General features: G+C 48.4%; 1 protein-coding gene across 2 annotated transcripts in view; it reads right to left on the bottom strand.

Moving 5' to 3' along the window:
* Bmp5 (bone morphogenetic protein 5) overlaps window positions 1-10,137 on the bottom strand; it is an 88,943-nt gene extending 78,806 nt beyond the window's left edge. For both annotated transcript variants that reach the window (XM_070017261.1, XM_070017262.1), the window contains exon 1: window positions 9,382-10,137. In XM_070017261.1, coding sequence (XP_069873362.1) covers window positions 9,382-9,871 — 490 coding nt within the window. In that variant the 5' untranslated portion in view covers window positions 9,872-10,137. The remainder of the gene's footprint in view (window positions 1-9,381) is intronic.
* Window positions 10,138-19,680: the final 9,543 nt, after the last annotated feature.

The following is a 19,680-nucleotide window of genomic DNA, read 5'->3' as shown; positions in this document are numbered from 1 at the left end:
TCATTTTACATCAATTCCTAATTATCTCCTATCATAAATTGTGGTTCTCTCTTGAAATTTAGCATAAAAGTAAGACAAGAGTACAAGTATGTATCCCTTATTTGCACTGATGTTGGGATCATTCTAGAACTCTTACTGACTGAGCGTCTGATTCATACGCACCCACTTCTGCTGGACATTTGTGACTTGGGCCTCACAGTCCCCCCTGCACTGCTCGCCGCTCTGCCTCTGAACCAGAGGCAGGCCTTCAGGAGCTGTGCCAAGGGGGTCTCTGACCTTGTGGCTGTGTGTGAAGGTCAACAAATAGAAAATATGGCAGAAAAGCAGGACAGAGGCTCTGTCCTTGGTCTCCCTCCTTGCTGAGTATTACAGCTTGGTTGCATGGCGTCTGGCAAAGCCACAGTTCCCATCCGGACATCTTTGTAGACATGTCTCCTTCGAGGTCCCAGGTCCCCGTCTGCCCCTTGGCCGGGCGGAAGACGGAAGCTTCCTTGGTCCAGGGCCTACGCTGTCCCTGCAGCTTGCTATAAAGTTGAGCCAACAACAACAGATGCATCACGGCACTAGTTAAACTCTGCTCAGATGACTTCATCAGTGCCATCCCAGGCCACGATAAACCAATGCCAGGGTGGTAGAAGGGAGAGGAAGAGGAAGACATGGTTCCTGCTAGCAAACCGGGAGGCACAGGGTAGAGGCCCAGCCGACACTGCGCACGGGTAGGTCTGCAGGGGTGGCGTGAGCAGGGTGTGCGAGGGGGGCCTCGCACACCTGGTCACTGTCTTGCAATTGTTAATGATTTCTAAATGCAGGGCTCACATTTTTATTCTGCACTGGGCTTCACAGATTATATAGCCACTCCTGTAAATGTGCTGCAGATGTTGGATATAAATACAATTCTAACAACAATAACAGATATTTACTGGGTCTTACTGTGTTTCATTTAATACATCCAACAGCCAAGGAGAAAGGGGCTGGCCTTAGCCATACTTTTCAAGTGAAGAGCCAGAGGCACAGAGAACTCAAGTCTCCTTCTCAAAGTCACACTGCTAGAAAGAACAGGATAGAGGACTCTAATTTGGCGTCCTGGCTTCCTCTCTACAATCTACTTCCGTACTGAAGACACAGAAAAGGAATTAATTCAGTTTAATAGTAACTTACAGCTGGAAGACAGGGCAGGAGCCAAGCATTCTCAACGTTAGATGCTGGAAAGGACTGGAGGCCAGGAATGAGATCTACACATATTAAGGAACACTGAACACTTTCTATCATGATGTCACACAATAGATGATGGATTTTACCAACCTTACAAAAATCGAGGCTTTTCTCCAACCTGGACTTATCCCCGAGTTCCGAATACAATTTAAGTCAGGCTTCTGTCTGTCACTTCTGACCTTTGTAAGCTATTTTCTTCTTAACAATTCCAGAAAACCCGGCTAACAATAACCAGATAGGCTGTCAACATTTACTTATGGAGAGAAATTAAATAAACATAATATCTAAGATATATTAGGTTCATTTGTTTCCAAAATACAGGACTATTTCTTGTAAAGCCAACACCAACTCCCCATGGCTTATGAGCAGAAAAATGAAAGGACTTATCATTATGAAAACAAGGGTGGTCACTGTCTCAGAAACTGTCAAACGGCAGGATCTCCATAAACTCTCCAGACTGATGCGCAGTTTCCGTATCTAAGCATCACATCGTGGTGGTTTAACTCTGAACAGAGAATAAAGTTCTTTCTGGACAGGGAGGCTGGTTGATGCTGTTTTCTTTGCTTCTCAACCTACTAAAGAGTTTCTAATTGATCTAAAAGTGGTTTCTAAACATTTTCTACTTTAATCGTTTTTGTTTCTATCTTTCTAGAATATAATCTCTCCACCTGGATTGGGTAAACCACGGGCAACCCAAGAGTTATTTCTACAGGGGGCTGTGGGAGAAGCAAGTAACTGGCCATCACTTGGATCTCACTGTCAAGCTCTGTGAGCTGAGCCTCACACACCCCCACCTGAGACAGAGAACAAGCAAGCCGCTTCCCTCCAAAGAAACCAGCCACTGTCAGAGCAGATAGGTGTTCTGAAAGATACCTCAGCCAAGGGTATTATTCTAAGAGATGGGTAAGCGGGAAATGCTGTGGCTCAGCCGTAAAACATGAAGCGGAGGTGCGGAGCAACACCCACAGACACTGCTCAGAACAAGGGCCCCTTGTTTCTCCTGGCCGCTCCAGGATGCAGCCCTCCACGCACACACAGGGTGCCTCCTCCTTAAACTGCCGGGTACTTACAGCTAGCTATTCCATGATTTATGGCTGGGGATGTGAGCAGCCTTCTGTGTGCCCCTGGCACACACCACACACACAATACCACACACACCATCACACACCGCACCGCACACACCACATATACACATAGCATCATACCACATACAACATCACTGTACACACCATCATACACCACACACCACACACACACATAGCATTATACCACACACCATATACAACATCAAACACCGCACACACCACACACACCACCACATACCATTACACACCACACACACATAGCATCATACCACACACCGCATACAACATCAAACACTGTACACACCATCATACACCGCACACACCACCACATACCATCACACACCACACACACCACCACACACCATCACACACCACACACACCACCACATACCATTACACACCATCACACACCACACACACTATCACACACCACGCACACCACACACACCATCACATACCACACACACACATAGCATTATACCACACATCATATACAACATCAAACACTGTACACACATCACACACCTCACACACCACACATACCACATACAAACATAGCATCATACCATACACCGCATACAACAGCACTGTACACACCATTATATACCACACACACCATCACTTACCACACACACACATAGCATTATAACACACACCATATACAACATCAAACACATACCGCACACACCACACACACCACCACATACCATCACACACCACACCCACCACCACATACCATCACACACCATACACCATCACACACCGCACACACCATCACACACCACACACATCACACACCATTACACACCACACACACCACATACACACATAGCATCATACCACACACCGCATACAACATCCCTGTACACACCATCACACACCACACACACACACAGCATTATATCACACACCATATACAACATCAAACACTGCACACACCATCACACACCACACACCATCACACACCACACACCATCACACACCACACACACCACACACATGGCTATATGGCAAACTGAGGTCTCTGCACACTCCACTGGCAGGACTTCCAGGACATTTCACTGACCGCCCCGTCCCCCTCCACCTCACGCCTGCGTCTGCCTCCGACAATCCTACCTGATGCGTCTATCCTGGCATCCTCTGCTCCCAGCACAAAGATGGAAGACACGACTTCTTCAGGGAAGTGCAGAGAGTTAACAAATAAAGTCAAACCGAGGACCTCAATAACTCAATCAACTGGAGGGCAATTGTTTGAAGGGTTGACTTGTATTATTTATGTTTAGGAAGGCATTCTTTCTTTCCATTTTCCCCTTTTAAATTTCCCCCTTCAAATTTCCTATTATGTTACAAAGTAATAAAGGCAAAAAAAAAGAGACAGGTCTGTGCCCGGGGGGCTGAGGCGGAGACAGCAGGGGTGGGGGTGTCTGCACCCACGAGGACGCAAATTCTCCCCTGGCTGCACCTCTGCCCTGCCTCAGATTGATGGGGTGGGATGGGATGGGATGGGATGGGATGGGGTGGGATGGGGTGGGATGGGATGGGGTGGGATGGGATGGGATGGGGTGGGATGAGATGGGATGGGATGGGGTGGGATGGGGTGGGAGGGGATGGGATGGGAGGGGATGGGATGGGGTGGGATGGGATGGGATGGGATGGGATGGGAGGGGATGGGATGGGATGGGATGTGACGGGATGGGGTGGGATGGGATGGGATGGGATGGGAGCGGATGTTATGTGATGGGGTGGGATGGGATGGGATGGGATGGGATGGGAGCGGATGTTATGTGATGGGGTGGGATGGGATGGGGTGGGATGGGGTGGGATGGGGTGGGAGGGGAGGGGATGGGACGGGATGGGATGGGATGGGGTGGGATGGGGTGGGAGGGGATGGGATGGGAGGGGATGGGATGGGGTGGGATGGGATGGGATGGGATGGGGTGGGATGGGGTGGGATGGGATGGGGTGGGATGGGATGGGATGGGGTGGGATGGGATGGGATGGGATGGGATGGGGTGGGATGGGATGGGAGCGGATGTTATGTGATGGGGTGGGATGGGATGGGATGGGATGGGATGGGATGGGGTGGGATGGGATGGGATGGGATGGGGTGGGATGGGATGGGGTGGGATGGGGTGGGGTGGGGTGGGGTGGGGTGGGATGGGGTGGGATGGGATGGGATGGGATGGGATGGGATGGGGTGGGATGGGATGGGATGGGATGGGGTGGGATGGGGTGGGGTGGGATGGGATGGGAGGGGATGTTATGTGATGGGGTGGGATGGGGTGGGATGGGATGGGATGGGGTGGGATGGGATGGGATGGGATGGGGTGGGATGGGGTGGGATGGGGTGGGATGGGGTGGGGTGGGATGGGGTGGGGTGGGGTGGGATGGGGTGGGATGGGATGGGGTGGGGTGGGATGGGGTGGGGTGGGATGGGATGGGATGGGATGGGGTGGGATGGGATGGGATGGGGTGGGATGGGATGGAATGGGGTGGGATGGGGTGGGGTGGGATGGGATGGGGTGGGATGGGGTGGGGTGGGATGGGATGGGGTGGGATGGGGTGGGATGGGATGGGATGGGGTGGGGTGGGATGGGATGAGATGGGGTGGGATGGGAGGGGAGGGGATGGGAGGGGAGGGGAGGGGATGGGGATGGGATGGGGTGGGATGGGAGGGGAGGGAGGGGATGGGGATGGGAGGGGAGGGGATGGGATGGGATGGGATGGGGTGGGATGGGAGGGGATGGGATGGGAGGGGAGGGAGGGGATGGGGATGGGATGGGATGGGGTGGGATGGGAGGGGAGGGAGGGGATGGGGATGGGAGGGGAGGGGAGGGGATGGGATGGGATGGGATGGGGTGGGAGGGGAGGGGAGGGGATGGGATGGGAGGGGAGGGGAGGGGATGGGGATGGGAGGCTCTCCAGTGGGTGGAGGCTGCCTTTGGCCAACCTTCTCCATTGAAGAACAGGCAGGAGATGGTATCCAAAGTCTCAAACTGTTACAAATTGATTTTCAAGTGATCTAAGCCTCTGGCCATGAAGAAACGAAGACCAAAGGCAAACCCAGGAAGGGTGGGGGAGGGAGGTGGGTGCCAGGTTCTCTGTGAGCCACCCAGGAAAGGCAGGGGTGTGGAGCAGGGAAGGCAGGAGTGCAGGGGGAGGAGAGATGGGGGCAGGCCCACATGGCCAGGCCTCTGTGCTCATACTTTCTAATTCCGACTGTTGTTTGTTATTACAATTTTGAAATTGCCTACCTATGACTATTAAAATTTTCTTTAAGAAAAAAAGTTATTAAACAATGATGGTAACTTTTGGGATCCATGCCAGCTATTGGACCTCAAGAAGATCCACAGACTCCTGCTCACACTTACAACTGCACGGGTCCCTGGGAGGCGCACACACTCTCTACCTTCAGAGACATCCTTCAGGTTTGGAAAGAGTGACTGCTGTTGAACTCAGCACTATTCCTTGTTACCTTGGCCTTGCTGGTGTAACCAGGAACTCACTGTCTAATAAAGTCAGGTGACCCCTACTCAACCGGTCCCTCCCAGAATGCCTTGCGTGTATTTATGCTGCACGTGTGTCTGTGTATGTCGCATGCATGTTACTGACTGCAGGAGAGGTTACAGAGGTGAGCATTTCCTGGTGGATCTCTACACAAACTCCTCTTCAGTGTCTGTCAACTTAAGGCATGAGCACAGTTTTTCTTCCAGTGTCAGGAAAGGTTAATAAAAAATTATTTTCCAATTATGAAAGACTCTTTGAAACTCACAACATGCTTAGGTAAACAGGAAATATACTTCAGTATGGAAGGCATGTAATCTAATCCTTCTCTTCATCTACATACGTGTTTAATACACCAACCAACTAGACACTTGAAAAAGAGCTGTTTAAAAAAGTTACCACGTTATTTTTATCATTAACAAAGTTAAGTAGTAGTGACTAAATAAAAAGCCCACTGATATTCAATAACTCTAGTTTAAAAAAGAGAGAGCGAGCTCAGTCTGTCAGCCTATAATACATGATTGCCAAAATTTGGCCTAGGAATTATGTATGAGAGAGTGGAAAGTTTCTAGTCACAATTCATCATTTATATGATTTCTTTAAGACAGACTAAAGTAGTTTAAAGGTAAAATATGTAACATGTTTGATGTTATATTTACATATTTATATGCGTTAGGTCAGTTTCTTTGCCTCTTATTTTGCCTTCAGTGAATTATAATTCTTTTTACTTAGGAACACAAAATCAATCTCACTTGAATTTTAAGAAGACATCTTAGTAAATACGAATGCGAGTTTGGATTAAGGCCGATTGTTCTTGTTCTGCAAAACTTAGGCTGGGAAAAGAAAAGTCTTCCTAAAGGATGAAATAAATGCAGAATATCTGTCATTTGACTTGAAAACAGGCACTCTTCAAAAAGGCTGTTAGGAGATCCTTTCTACTTGATTCCTCCAGTGATGGTTGATGTCCACAGACCCCCTACCTCACAGTTACAGCTCCGTGCCTTCAGAGCAAACCCTGACTGGCTCTTAGCTGGCTGGCTCATCTCCACTAGGCCCCCCCACAGCCACCTCGTGTAAGACACTGAGAAAGCAGAACGCAGAGTCCTGTTGGAGCGTGAAGCCCTTCGCTGGCTAGGGACGCCTCACTAGAGGGCTCGGGGAGTCTGGCTGCCTCTTCCTCTTTCTGCTCTAGTTTACTCTGGGAGAAACGCAAAGGTTAAATCTTTTTATTTTTTCTTAAGAGTGACTGGCTGTGAGTTCTGTGAAGGTTTCTTCTAGGGTCATAAAATCGGGGTTCATTTCTCCCCCACTCTACTAGGAGACATTTGCCTACTCTCAGAATCAGTTTTGCAGTCATTTTTGTTGTCAGACATTTCTTGTAGACTTTCACTACTCAGCAAGCATGATAGAAAGAAGTAATGTTTTCTCTTTTTTATTGTGAAAATACTGTACAGAGGGGTTACAGTTACATGGGCAAGGTGGAAGTAATGTTTTCTAAAGTTTAGAACCAATATTACTTCTCAAGACCACAATGGAAATCTGTATTTCTTGGTGTAAGCCATAAACTTATGAATTGCTATGTGATAATATGAACAATAGAAAATGTATTGATTTAAAAGCACAAGTACTTAATCAAGTTTTGTTTTTTTTAAGAAAAAGATTCTAAAAGTTACTGAATAAAACTCTTTTTGTTTTCTGGGGTTTTTTTAGTTTATCATGTTAGTTTATGGGTACAATGCATCTTGATCAGTGTCCTTTATTATATACTCATATATCAGAAAGAATGGCATACAAATTTAAAAATTGTACTTAATACCTTTCTACAACATAAAGGATTATAAATGGTCAAAATAAAATTTTATCAGGACAAGTGCAGGGCTGAACTATAACACATTCTGCTCTGTCAGATTTTAGATGAGCCCCAACTGACATTCCTTGTGATTTCTTTTTGAATGCATAAATTACACTAAGTTGGATTTTTTTCTATGACGACAGTGAAACTAACTGAAATCCGCAAATAGTATTTCAGAAATGCTGCAAAGTGAAATGTTCCATGAGCCACGTTTCCATCGCTCTTACAGCAGGAAGAAGCAATGAAACTAACTGGTAACTGACTACATTTAGAAGTTCCCATTGAGCCTGTTATTTACACGGAGAGAAAAGGTCCACAGCACCTGATGAGTGCAACCAATAGCCCAGCCCCTGCGCTCTGAGCGCCTTCCCAAAACCATGTGAGTGAGCGGCTGGCTACGCATCTCACCCCAGGACAGCATTGTAAACAAAAATGAAGGGAGGATATTAAGCAAATGCTGCAAAAACATCTGCGCGACACTAAGATCAGCGGCTAACTTTCCTCTGAAAGGCTAGGAAGCGTTAGGTGAGGAGACTTTTAACTGAAGCACATAATAAAGCACATTAACTTTAAGCCAGTGCAGATTGCATTTTTAAACTCACGGCACATTATTAAACTCTCAGTTCCTTCCCGTGGGTTGAGTTTGTGGGTAAAAACTTTAGTCTTCAAAATTAGGTATGTTCTAATGTTATTTTCCTTTGAATGTCTGAAGGCACTACCTTCACCTTCAGTTTGTACTAAAATACTTACAGCCTTGGTGAAATCATTTTAAGTTGGTAAGCCCCTAATGTCATTGAGAAAGGAAACACTAGATATTAAATATCATTTGATGTTGTATTTTTAAAATTATCATGAAGAACCAGGCATTGAGTAAAATTCAACTTTAAAAATTACTCACTAATATTGTCATTGCTACTTTAAACCTCAACATAAAAATACCATCTCAAGTATTAAGTAAGTTCTACATAGGCAAAGACCATCATAGCATGCTTTAGCTTTCTCTTGCTTGTGGAATAAAGCAAATAGGTATGGCATCCCTTCATCATTAAAGTGAAGAAATGTTAGATTGAGACTTCTTCTCTAACAGATTTTTCCATGTGATTCCAGAAGCCCATCCTGGACTCCTTGGTGATCATACTTTATTGTACTGGATGGGCTTGGTAAATTTCGTATCAATATTATTATAGTAGCAGCTTCCTCATGAGAGGTTTTAAGTAGGAATGGCTGTCTATATTTATATGCTCATTAAATAACTAGCAGAAAAGGTCCAGAAGGTTTCTTTCACATCACCATATCTAAGTGTTCGTTTGTATTTTTTCTTCTTTGCCCAAAGCACTGTTATCCTCATAAATTGCCCTGTTTTAGACTATTGGCTTTTTATTCATATATATTTAAGTGAGGTTGAAAGTTTTACAATATCTGAAAAGACCCAAATCTACCCACACTGTCACACTGTGATTGTTTGATTTTAGATGTTCACATTAAATACACATATATATATATATGTATTTATTTAATTGGTATAGACTTGGTTTCCTGAAGCAAAACAACAAAAAAAAACAAAAACAACCTTACATGACATCAGTGAAAGAAAGGAAACAGAAGCTAGAGAGGAGAGTTACAGAAATGACTTTATATAAACAGGACCACCTACCAGGCAGCTACTTTGCCATCAGGAAACCATCGGCGCGGTAAGAAGGCAGACTAAGAAATAAAGGAACAACATACCTAAGTTGACCAAGCTCATGACCATGTCTGCGTCGTTCAGGAAGCTGGTGTCGTGCAGGCTGGTGAGGGGGGGGCTCTGGGTGGTCAGCGGGGCTGCTCGGGACAGCTGCGTGTGGCCCGGACACCCACTCGCAGAGGCCGTGGGCCCCTTTCTCAGCCCTCTGCTCTCCCCTGCCAGGGATGGCCTCACCGAGTACCCCTGCTCCTCGGGGTTCTCCTCACTGGCCATGGCGTTGTACAGGTCCAGCATGAAGAGAGGTGCAGAGGATGCCTGCTTGCCAGGGGAGAAAGGCCGGGGTCTGTGTGGCAAGCCCAGGATGGACAGAATCTCCCTCTGTATTTCCCGTCTTTCATGGTTCCGGAGTCTTCTATAAATAAAACTCGAGTGAACATGATTTTCTCCCAAGCCTCCTTTTGCACTGGCCACCAGAACCCAGCCGCTCCCCAGGAAACCCACAATGCCCCCAAGTAAAAACACAGGCAGATGCATTTTTGTCCAAAAGCAAAAGTTGAAATTTCAATCCTTCTTGTCCACTTAGTATATGAAAAAACAAATTCTAAGTTCTTTGGAGACACGTTGTCAGTAGCTGCAGAGACAAAGTTACCTATTCTTCATGACAGAGCCCTCTCTGAGCTCAGCACCCTCACTGGCTTTCCCGTCCTACTTGAAGTATTTTGGAATGTGTCAGGAGTAGTCACTTCTAAGAAAGCTGAACCTCGGGCTTCCAATTATCCACAGTTGTGAAGAGGTTGTGCTTCACCCACGTAGCGAGCAACGGCTAATCTTGTTTGACCAGATGGCCCAGGCATTCCTATGTGAAATGAAGATAAGCAGGCCTTTGGGGTTGGAATGAACGAAAGCAGATCTTCTCTTCTCCTCAACTGTAGTCTCCCAAGTTCTCTTCAAGTGCTCCTGAATTCTTCTCAACCCTTGAGCTCTTTCCAGGACAAGCCCTGATTTCTGAGCTCCTGGTCTATGCTGATCTGCCCCTGGGGGTTGACCTCTGGGCTTGTCCAGCAGCTGATCACCTGAGCATCCTTTCTGTCCTCTGCGTGTGAAGCAGGACCCAACGTTGTACCAGGCAAGTCAATGTGTGTCCCTGCATTGAAACCTTTCCTGTTAGTCCATTCAATCCTTCCTCCTCTCACTGCTGATTCCACCTCCAGCAGGCACAAGTCCACCACCCTCTTCAAGGGAGATCTAAGGAGAAATGTAAGCGCAACCCTGCTGGGGAAGAAGAGGCTTCTCATTGTAACTTGAGACTGGAAAAGCAAAAAGAACTTAACCCTTGTGGTGCCAGCACGGCCTCCATGTTCATAGTTTTATAACCACACATCGGACATAGAACAGTGATGTATGGGGCATACAACTTGCAGGGGGAATAAAAGTCGGTTTTCAAGTAGCAGCCTGGATATTTTGCCACTCATTTTATATAGGGCTCTTTCAGATCTCTCTCTCCCTCCCTCTCTCCCTCCCTCTTTCTTTCTCTCTCTCTCTCTTTTTCTCTCTCTCTCTCTCTCTAATGGCAAGCTTTTAATACACTTCTATTTCAAGTCTCAGGTTACACTAAGTTAGCATGACATGTCTCCTTCCTATATTTGATATTGTTTCTAGTTTTTTGAAGTCACTAAAATTTGCTTCTTGGAAAATGAAAGGACATGTTGAAAACTAGGGTTCATTCACTCTTTCTTCAGGCTAGCCAGTATAAACAAACACATGGGGAATTGACCACCAGTAAATATATTTCAACTCCCCAAGTGTTAGTTACAATAATTCTAATATAATGTATTAGAAAACCTAGCTTTAAATGTCATTACATATCAAAATTTTAAGCAGAAATGTATATTTATCCTCCTCTTATTAAGTCTGTACAACTGAGGCACAAATATGTGAAGGCGTGCTATCATAGCTCTTTGAAATGTAGATGGAATCACAAATTAGATATTTCCCATGAAGTGTACTCAACACTTTTGATTTGTTGTAACCCATACCAGTCAACACAGGTCTGGCTGGTTTTCAAATATTCTTTGTGACTACATGCAAATTGAGATTTGCATTTGTGAAACTGGATGGGTAAAATGAGGAAGTGCACACACCTTTCTAAAACCCCAGACTTAATCCAAGGAAATGAGCAAAGTACATGTTTATCCTTCTAGTTTAATTCCTTTCAAGGTTAGAAGCCTCCAATGTTTCAGTGCTGCTATAATTCTCCTCATAGTTCCTCACTCAGCCCTTACTCCACAGTCCAGCCCCTGTCTGGGAAAGCTTTCTGATACCAATGCGAATTCATTGAGCAAATTCTAGAACTGTTCAGAAATGTTTATGTTTTTCCTTACCTAGAGGCCTTGGTTTTGTGTTTAACCTCTTCCTCCACGCCCCCTCTGAGTGGACAAAGCAAAGCCTTCCTCCTCCCAAGTCTTCAGCTGCTCTGTGCAGTCCAGGCCCTGAGAGGACCTGTGAAATCTTACTGTAGACATCGTTTTTCGTTTTTCGTATGCAAACTCATTGCAGCAGAATTCAAGGATGCTTTTCATTACGGGCCTTGCTAAAACGTCTTTCTTGACGGAGAACCTTGCAGGATGTTTCAATAACAGCTTCAAATGGTGGCATACATCGAAAACCTCTGCAAAACCAAGACCAACATCGGTAAGGGAAACAATATAGCCTGTAAGAAATGGTTTACGCCCGCGAAGTTATTGGCCTTGTTTATACCATATCCAGACAAACTGGTAAGTGTTGGTCTCCTGTGCAGATTTAGATCAATTCCTTTTCTTAAAACTGAAAGCTTCTCCTCCAAGCTTACCCCTAGACCCAGCAGGCTGTGATTTCCATCTACTGATTTAAAAAAAAAAAAAAAAAAAAAAACTCAGAAAGTGAGGAGCTTACTCCCCACCCCTTACAGCCCAGTTGCAAAGCTTAAACTGGCTGCACTAGAGAACAATTCTGATTCTGATTTTCTTTCACCTAGACCAATTTTTCCCCTAATCATGTGAAAAATAGAAATGAGACTAGGTGTCACGACTCCCCACGGATGGCTTATGATCCCCACAGTGCGATCTTGTCTAATGACTTACACAGGCTTCCATCTTTCCTTTATGTTGGAAATCCCTTGTTACGGCTGCTGGTCAAGCCATAGACTCGCCCCCCCCGCCCCCCTCCCCTCCCCCCGCCCCCCTCTCCCCCCCCTCTCCCCGCCCCCCCTCCCCCCGCCCGCCCCCCTCTGCCCCCCTCCGCCCCCCTCCCCTCCGCCCCCCTCCGGCCGCCCTCCCCTCCGCCCCCCTCCCCTCCGCCCCCCCTCCCCTCCGCCCCCCCTCCCCTCCACCCCCCTCCCCTCCGCCCTCCCTCCGGCCGCCCTCCCCTCCGCCCCCCTCCCCTCCGCCCCCCTCCCCTCCGCCCCCCTCCCCTCCGCCCTCCCTCCGGCCGCCCTCCCCTCCGCCCCCCTCCCCTCCGCCCCCCTCCCCTCCGCCCTCCCTCCGGCCGCCCTCCCCGCCGCCCCCCTCCCCGCCGCCCCCCTCCCCTCCGCCCCCCTCCGCCCCCCCTCCCCTCCCCGCCGCCCCCCTCCCCGCCGCCCCCCTCCCCGCCGCCCCCCTCCACCCCCTCCCTTCCGCCCCCCTCCCCTCCGCCCCCCTCCGGCCGCCCTCCCCTCCGCCCCCCTCCCCTCCGCCCCCCTCCCCTCCGCCCCCCTCCCCTCCGCCCCCCCTCCCCTCCCCGCCGCCCCCCTCCCCGCCGCCCCCCTCCCCTCCGCCCCCCTCCCCTCCGCCCCCCTCCGCCCCCCTCCCCGCCGCCCCCCTCCTTTTCCCTTCCTTTCGCTTCCAACTCCGTCTGAAATTGGCAAACACGCATTTTTCAAGATCAACACATAAGAGGGAAAAACAAACGCGGGGAAGGGCTGGCCATGACAGGAAAGCCTGCCTCACCCAAAGCCCACAGCCCTGCGTCCTGGACAGGCCACGCGGAAAGGAAGAGGCGGGGCCCGGCCACGTGGCCGAGCCGGGCGCCATCTTGGCCACCGGCGGGGGGGGGGGGGGGGGGGGGGGGCGGGGTCTGGCCTCGGGTCTTCCCGGTGGGGAGGGAAGCCCACCCGCGGGAGGCGCGCCGGGACTGGCTGGGCCCCGCCCCTGGCCCGACGCCCGGTCAGAGGCACGGTCCCCGCGCGGCCCTGGCCTTTAACCAAGACGCCAAGAACCTGCGCGTCCTCAGCGTGTCCTCGTGCGGGGCCTCTGAGCATGCGCCCTGGGGCCGATCCGGGCATGCGCCCTGGGGCCGATCCGGGCATGCGCCCTGGGGCCTCTGAGCACGCGCCCTGGGGCCTCTGAGCATGCGCCCTGGGGCCTCTGAGCATGCGCCCTGGGGCCTCTGAGCACGCGCCCTGGGGCCTCTGAGCATGCGCCCTGGGGCTGATCCGGGCATGCGCTCTGGGGCCGATCCGGGCATGCGCCCTGGGGCCGATCCGGGCATGCGCCCTGGGGCCTCTGAGCATGCGCCCTGGGGCCGATCCGGGCATGCGCCCTTAGCCGCAGATGGCCGTGGGATCGCACGTGAGCCTAGAGAGCCAAGGATGGAGCGAGAGGCAGAAAGCCAGGCTCTGCGGGGGAGCCGGGGCCACCGGCAGCGCATTCCGGTTCCGGTTTTGCTTTCCACGTTGACCAGCGGGGTCTGGACGCGCCTCTAGTCTGTCGGGTTCTGGAAGGGTCTCCCCGCTGCGGTTTCCTCCTTCAGCTCCCTCTCCGTCTCACGTGAGAGCAGACGTCCGCCCGGCCCGGGGGGCTCCGGGGTCCGTCCGGGACGCAGGCCCGGTCCGGGGTCCGTCCGGGGCGCAGGCCCGGCCCGGGGGCTCCGGGGTCCGTCCGGGGCGCAGGCCCGGCCCGGGGGCTCCGGGGTCCGTCCGGGGCGCAGGCCCGGCCCGGGGGCTCCGGGGTCCGTCCGGGGCGCAGGCCCGGCCCGGGGGGCTCCGGGGTCCGTCCGGGACGCAGGCCCGGCCCGGGGGCTCCGGGGTCCGTCCGGGGCGCAGGCCCGGTCCGGGGTCCGTCCGGGGCGCAGGCCCCCTGGGGGGTTGCGCAGGCGCAGTTCTGCAGCAGAAGGAGCGCGGACCCGGGGCAGGTGGACAGGCAGGCCGGCCTCCGGCCGAGGAGCGCCGAGGTGGGCGCCTTCAAGGAGGGCGTCTCCATGGCGCCTCGCCTGGGGCCAGAAACGCAGCGGGAGCCCCGCAGGGAGGCGGCCGGCCCTCGATGGATCGATTGGATCGATTGGATCGCCAAGTGCTCAGGAAAACGTCCGCGTGAGTAGGGAAGACGCTCATCTTTGGAATCGTACTTTAGTGAACGGTGACATCGCTGAATAGTTCTAAGTAAAGGAAGTTAGAATAGGCTTTGCTTCTAAAACTTGCATATTACCTTGTGAGAATAAGCAACAGATGCTCATTAAAAATGAAAAGCTAGACACTAGTAGACCAACATTGGTTCAACTTAAGTTTTGGGCCATGTGTTTCACCCATCATCGGTATTGGCAGATGCTCAATAATTAGGTAAATGGTCACTATCCAATGATATAGTCAACTATGAAAAAGTCTTTATTTGAAGATTACTATTATTTAAAGATCATTCACCCATCATTTGGACTATCAACAGATACTGATTTTGCGATTGCGAAGTAAGCATTGTGTGATACTTGCTTTTGATACAACCTAACTATTCAAATATGGCTCTTGTCTTCCATGGGGTTTACAATTCTATAGAACTAATACTTCAGTTGATTGAAGAGTGTAAAATTACTACCTAAAGGGAGTTATTCACCAAGAAATAGTTCTATTTTCACATTGAGACACTAGCTAGAACACAAGCTGAAACTCGGGAACACATTTATTTTGTTATCAAGTGCAATAGCACACATTGGCAGTTCAACATGCATTGAATAACACATCCATCACAGATGAACAGTTACGTGGGATTTCTTTTTTTTTTTTTTTTTTTTGGGTCCGGTCGTGGGGCCTGAACTCTGGGCCTGGGTGCTGTCCCTCAGTTCTTCAGCTCAAGGCTAGCGCTCTACCACTATGAGCCACAGCGCCACTTCCAGCTTTTTTTTTTTTTTCTTTTTGCTTATGTGGTGCTGAGGAATCGAACCCAGGGCCTTGAGCATGCAAGGCAAGCGCTCTACCACTGAGCCACCTTCCCAGCCCACATGGGATTTCTTGAAGTACAGTTAGAAGGATTCACTAAGCTCAGTCATTGAAGAAATGCTGTATTTCATAGTAGACTCCCATTATATAACCTGAAACTGCTACTAAAACTCCCTTGTACTAAAATAACTTTGCCTACCACATACATACCTGAGTTCTGGTTATGCATCTAAAGACAGACTTGTGCGGCTGTCAGCCTCTTACCAGGAAGCAGAAGGAAAGGAATTCAAGAGCAGCATCTGTACTTGAAGAACCATTGCTCTGTCATTACCAGGAGGCTGGCTGGGTTCAAGTTGCCCTCACCCGCAGGAGAACTTCCATGTCTGCTCCTCATTCTTTCCCATGACAGTAGCTTATTCTATGTGCTCTGTTTTGCTTTGGTGGCATTTTTTTTCCTATGGCCCCTGTTACAATGCAAAACACTGTGTAAATGACTACTTTTTGTTAGATTCACATTTACAGTTAACAGGATACCTGCTAAGGCTCAGCTGAGAGCCTCAGCCCTCACCCCATCTCTGGCCCTGGGATGAGATGGGTATGAAACAAGGCACCAATGAAGGCACTGAGGACGTCACCAAAGAAACATTTGGAAACACATTTTTCATACTTATTTTTTTAGACATCTGATTAATTAGAGGTGTCTTATCTACATATGGACAAGTTCCTAACCTGCGTGTGTATGTTAAAGACAGAGACAGACAGACAAATGGAGAAAGTTCAATAAAAGACATGCATGCCAATTTATCCTCTTAGTTTCAAACAACATCAAAACAATCCTCAATGGAAAATGACTCTACCAGTTTCACTAGTTCTGTGCTCAAAATGACTGTCAGCGGTATGACATACTTGTATTGTTTTCATTAAAAGCCCCTGAAGTTTCCTATTACCTTCTGTCCCAGGAAACTAAGATTCCTCTCCAGCATCTTTAGGATACAGTTGGAGCTTCATGAATCAGCTTCAAATTTGTCACAGACATTGTCCATTTGCAATGAAAATGACTGACACTAGTGATCAATGATCCACAAATGTTCTACAGTACGAGAGTGGATGAACTACAGTGTTTCCAACACATCATGGACTGAGCATGCACAACAAATAACGAAGAAGATGGGGCTTGGTGTTAACATCTGACCACAAGCATAAAGCATCCCTGTGATACACGGACCTCAGACCTGGCAGCACATTAGAAATGCAAATCACGGGAGCATTTTATGAGCTGTTGATCATCAGGCCACACGCACAAGGCCAATCAAGTAAGAACTGCTGGAAAGAGATTAAAAAAGAAGTACTGATTATCATTTGAACAAAGGGGGCACTTTGTAGATAAACACACATAAAAGATGACTTTCAGTATCATAATGATTTCCAAATTAGAACAAGATTCTTTTTATTTCTCTTTGATTTTGGCCAGATTCTACAGTATGTAATAAATGATTTTTTAAGCAAATGCTAAATGCCTTAATACCTTCCATGCTATTTATATATTAAGTACTAGTTCAACATCAAGCAATAGTCACTTCCAGTGTGGGCCAGTCTTTCTAGAAAACTGCTAGGATATTTGTATTTGAGCACTGACTTTAAAATTTAGTGTCTTATACACAAAGTGCTGCTATATCAGAAATATGTTTTTCAAAATGGCCTTCACATTTTACATGGCTTTCTTATCTTTGCTGAACTGTTGGTGTTACAATACAATGTGAATCATAAAGATTCCCATTCCATAACTTCAAAGTTCAACTCAAAAATATGATGTTTTCCTCTCAGAACAAGTGACTGCTACACTTATACTGGATGTACTCAGTTTCAAACAATTCTGGATGTGTGTGTGAGTGTGTGTGTGTGTGTGTGTGTGGTGTGCAGTGTGTGCTGTGCAGTGTGTGTGTGGAGGGGGTGTATTGTGGTGTGTGTGTGTCCTGTGGGGGGTGTGCCATGTGTGCCTGTAGTGTACATTCCCTGTGTGCTGTGTACCGTGTGTGCACGTTTATCTGCCTCTCTTCCCCCTCCTCCCTTTGGCCTTCCACAAGCACAATCTATTGCTTGTGAAATCTCGCTTCTCTCCTTTTTCTTCCTCCACTGCAAAGTGCCTCTGTATCTCTGTGTCTCTGTGCTTAAAAGCCCCAACCCAGTTTGTCTTCTTATCTAGAACTCTCTGGTGTGTAACTGCTCTCTTTATCTCTCCCCTTTCACCACCGTGTCCTACCCAGCGGCCCTCCTAATCTCTGGAGCTTTCTTCTTCCTGAGAGAAAGCTTGTGTCTGCTGTGCAGTCGAGGTGGTGATTACACTGAACAGCAGTCTGACCACATTCTTGTGTCGGATGGATGTGCTCACCCACTTCTTAGATGCTGCTGAGGAACTGGATGCTTATCATCGCTTAGCAACCCAACTTGAGAAGGCAGGGATTCTCAGTGTACTCCCAAATGTTTAAATACTTCTAGCCAAAGGGGTGTCCATAGAGAAAACAAAGTAATGGCAGTAACAAAACATGAATTTTAATGAAATAGTATCATAATAAAAATGCAAGAAAATAGTGTACATTATTACCACTAAAATTAGATCCTCATGTCAAGCCATACTTAGTGTGATGGATAATTATCCTTGTGTCCGAAACAAAACCTCTTCACTTTTAGTATTTTTATAATCTGTCTTAAGACACATTTGATTTGGAAGTGTCTAGTCCAATATACTTTGTCTTCTAAAATACATTTTAAGCTTTTTATGTAACCAGCTTTTCTTAGAAAAACTAAATAAAATGCTTATGGACTGAATGTTATCTTCTAATCATTTTTAGGGAGGTAAAGACAAAGTGTCTACAATTTCCACTTTAACTCAGAGGTTCTCATCTATAGTTATGATAGTAATTTTCACTTATATTCAAACACGCTTGCTAAATAAGTGAGAAAGAATCACTAGACAAATACCAATTGGAAATTCTCCAATAAGCAGGACAGAATGCATGTCAACACAACTGGACATGCTAGGTGGCAAAAATTATTTCCGTGGGAACAGACAGCAGTTCAAATGTCCTGAGCCTGTTCTGGAACAAATTAGATTTCAGCAGGTGACTGGCCCCTGTATTTACCAGTCCAAGAATACCCTGGAAGGATCCCACAGTAAATGGAACCATGAGCCATTCGTGTGTGCCAGAAACAGCTGCTCAGAGGTGATCGAAGCGTGGCCAGAGACATGAAGGGGAGGCTCGCGACGCTGTTACACACGCGCTCCTGTCTGTGAAAATCCATCAGGCCTACTGCCTGCATGTTATGCAAGACAGGTCGAGGATCCCAGAGCCCTGTGAACCCCATGGAAACTCACGGACTTTACAGCAGCCGTTCCCTAGGACGATGCCTGTCTTTCGCCGTTTCCTGTCTGACCTGGGAGACTCGGTGTGGAGTCACACCCAACTTCACAGTGACCAGAAACAGTCAGCTCCCGAACTGAACCTCCATCTGTGAAGTGGTTGTGAGAAAATGCCTCTTATATGTCAGTATTTCATAACTTATCGTGCAATATAAATGATCTAGGAAAATTGAAGTTTCCCCTATTGGTCCACACGCGCACAGCAAAGGGAGACCTGATGCCTGCGTTTCTGTGCAGTCACTTAACGGGGCCAGAAAGACCCAAGCATGCCTGTGGAGGACCTTCTTCTACAAAAAAGAAAACGTTGGTTGTTATGTCTGCAACGTTAGACAAGACCAGGGACTTAGCACTGTTCCCTTACTCACAGTCTCCTGGCATCTTTGCCATCTCTCCGCGGTGATACCCCTCACAGTCTCATGGGTTTAGCTCAACTCTGTCCCCATCCCACAGTCTCACAGCCATGGCAGAATCAGAAAGGAGGAACGGGCTTGGCTTGCTCACTGCTCCTCAAGTCACAAGGAAGCAAACTCAGCGTGGCTTTCCCCTGGAGCACTACGCTCCCATGCAGGGAGGCAGTATAGGGACATGGGGCTGTGGAGAGAGCTGATTCAGTCTGATTTGAGTCAGGTGGGTACGTAGTACCCAGCCACACACTGGGAAAGAGCGACTGCACCACACTGGGAGGGTGTGGCTTGTGTACATGATTGAGAGGATTAGGTCCTAGGTCAAAGAATTGAAATACTGGTTTTGTCACTCTTTTGTTTT

The sequence above is a fragment of the Dipodomys merriami genome, unplaced genomic scaffold (genome assembly GCF_024711535.1).
Source record: "Dipodomys merriami isolate MVZ:Mamm:240054 unplaced genomic scaffold, mDipMer1.0.p SCAF_122, whole genome shotgun sequence".
Lineage (NCBI taxonomy): Eukaryota > Metazoa > Chordata > Mammalia > Rodentia > Heteromyidae > Dipodomys > Dipodomys merriami.
Note: the sequence above shows the minus strand (reverse complement) of the source record. Positions and strands in the feature narration are given on the sequence as shown.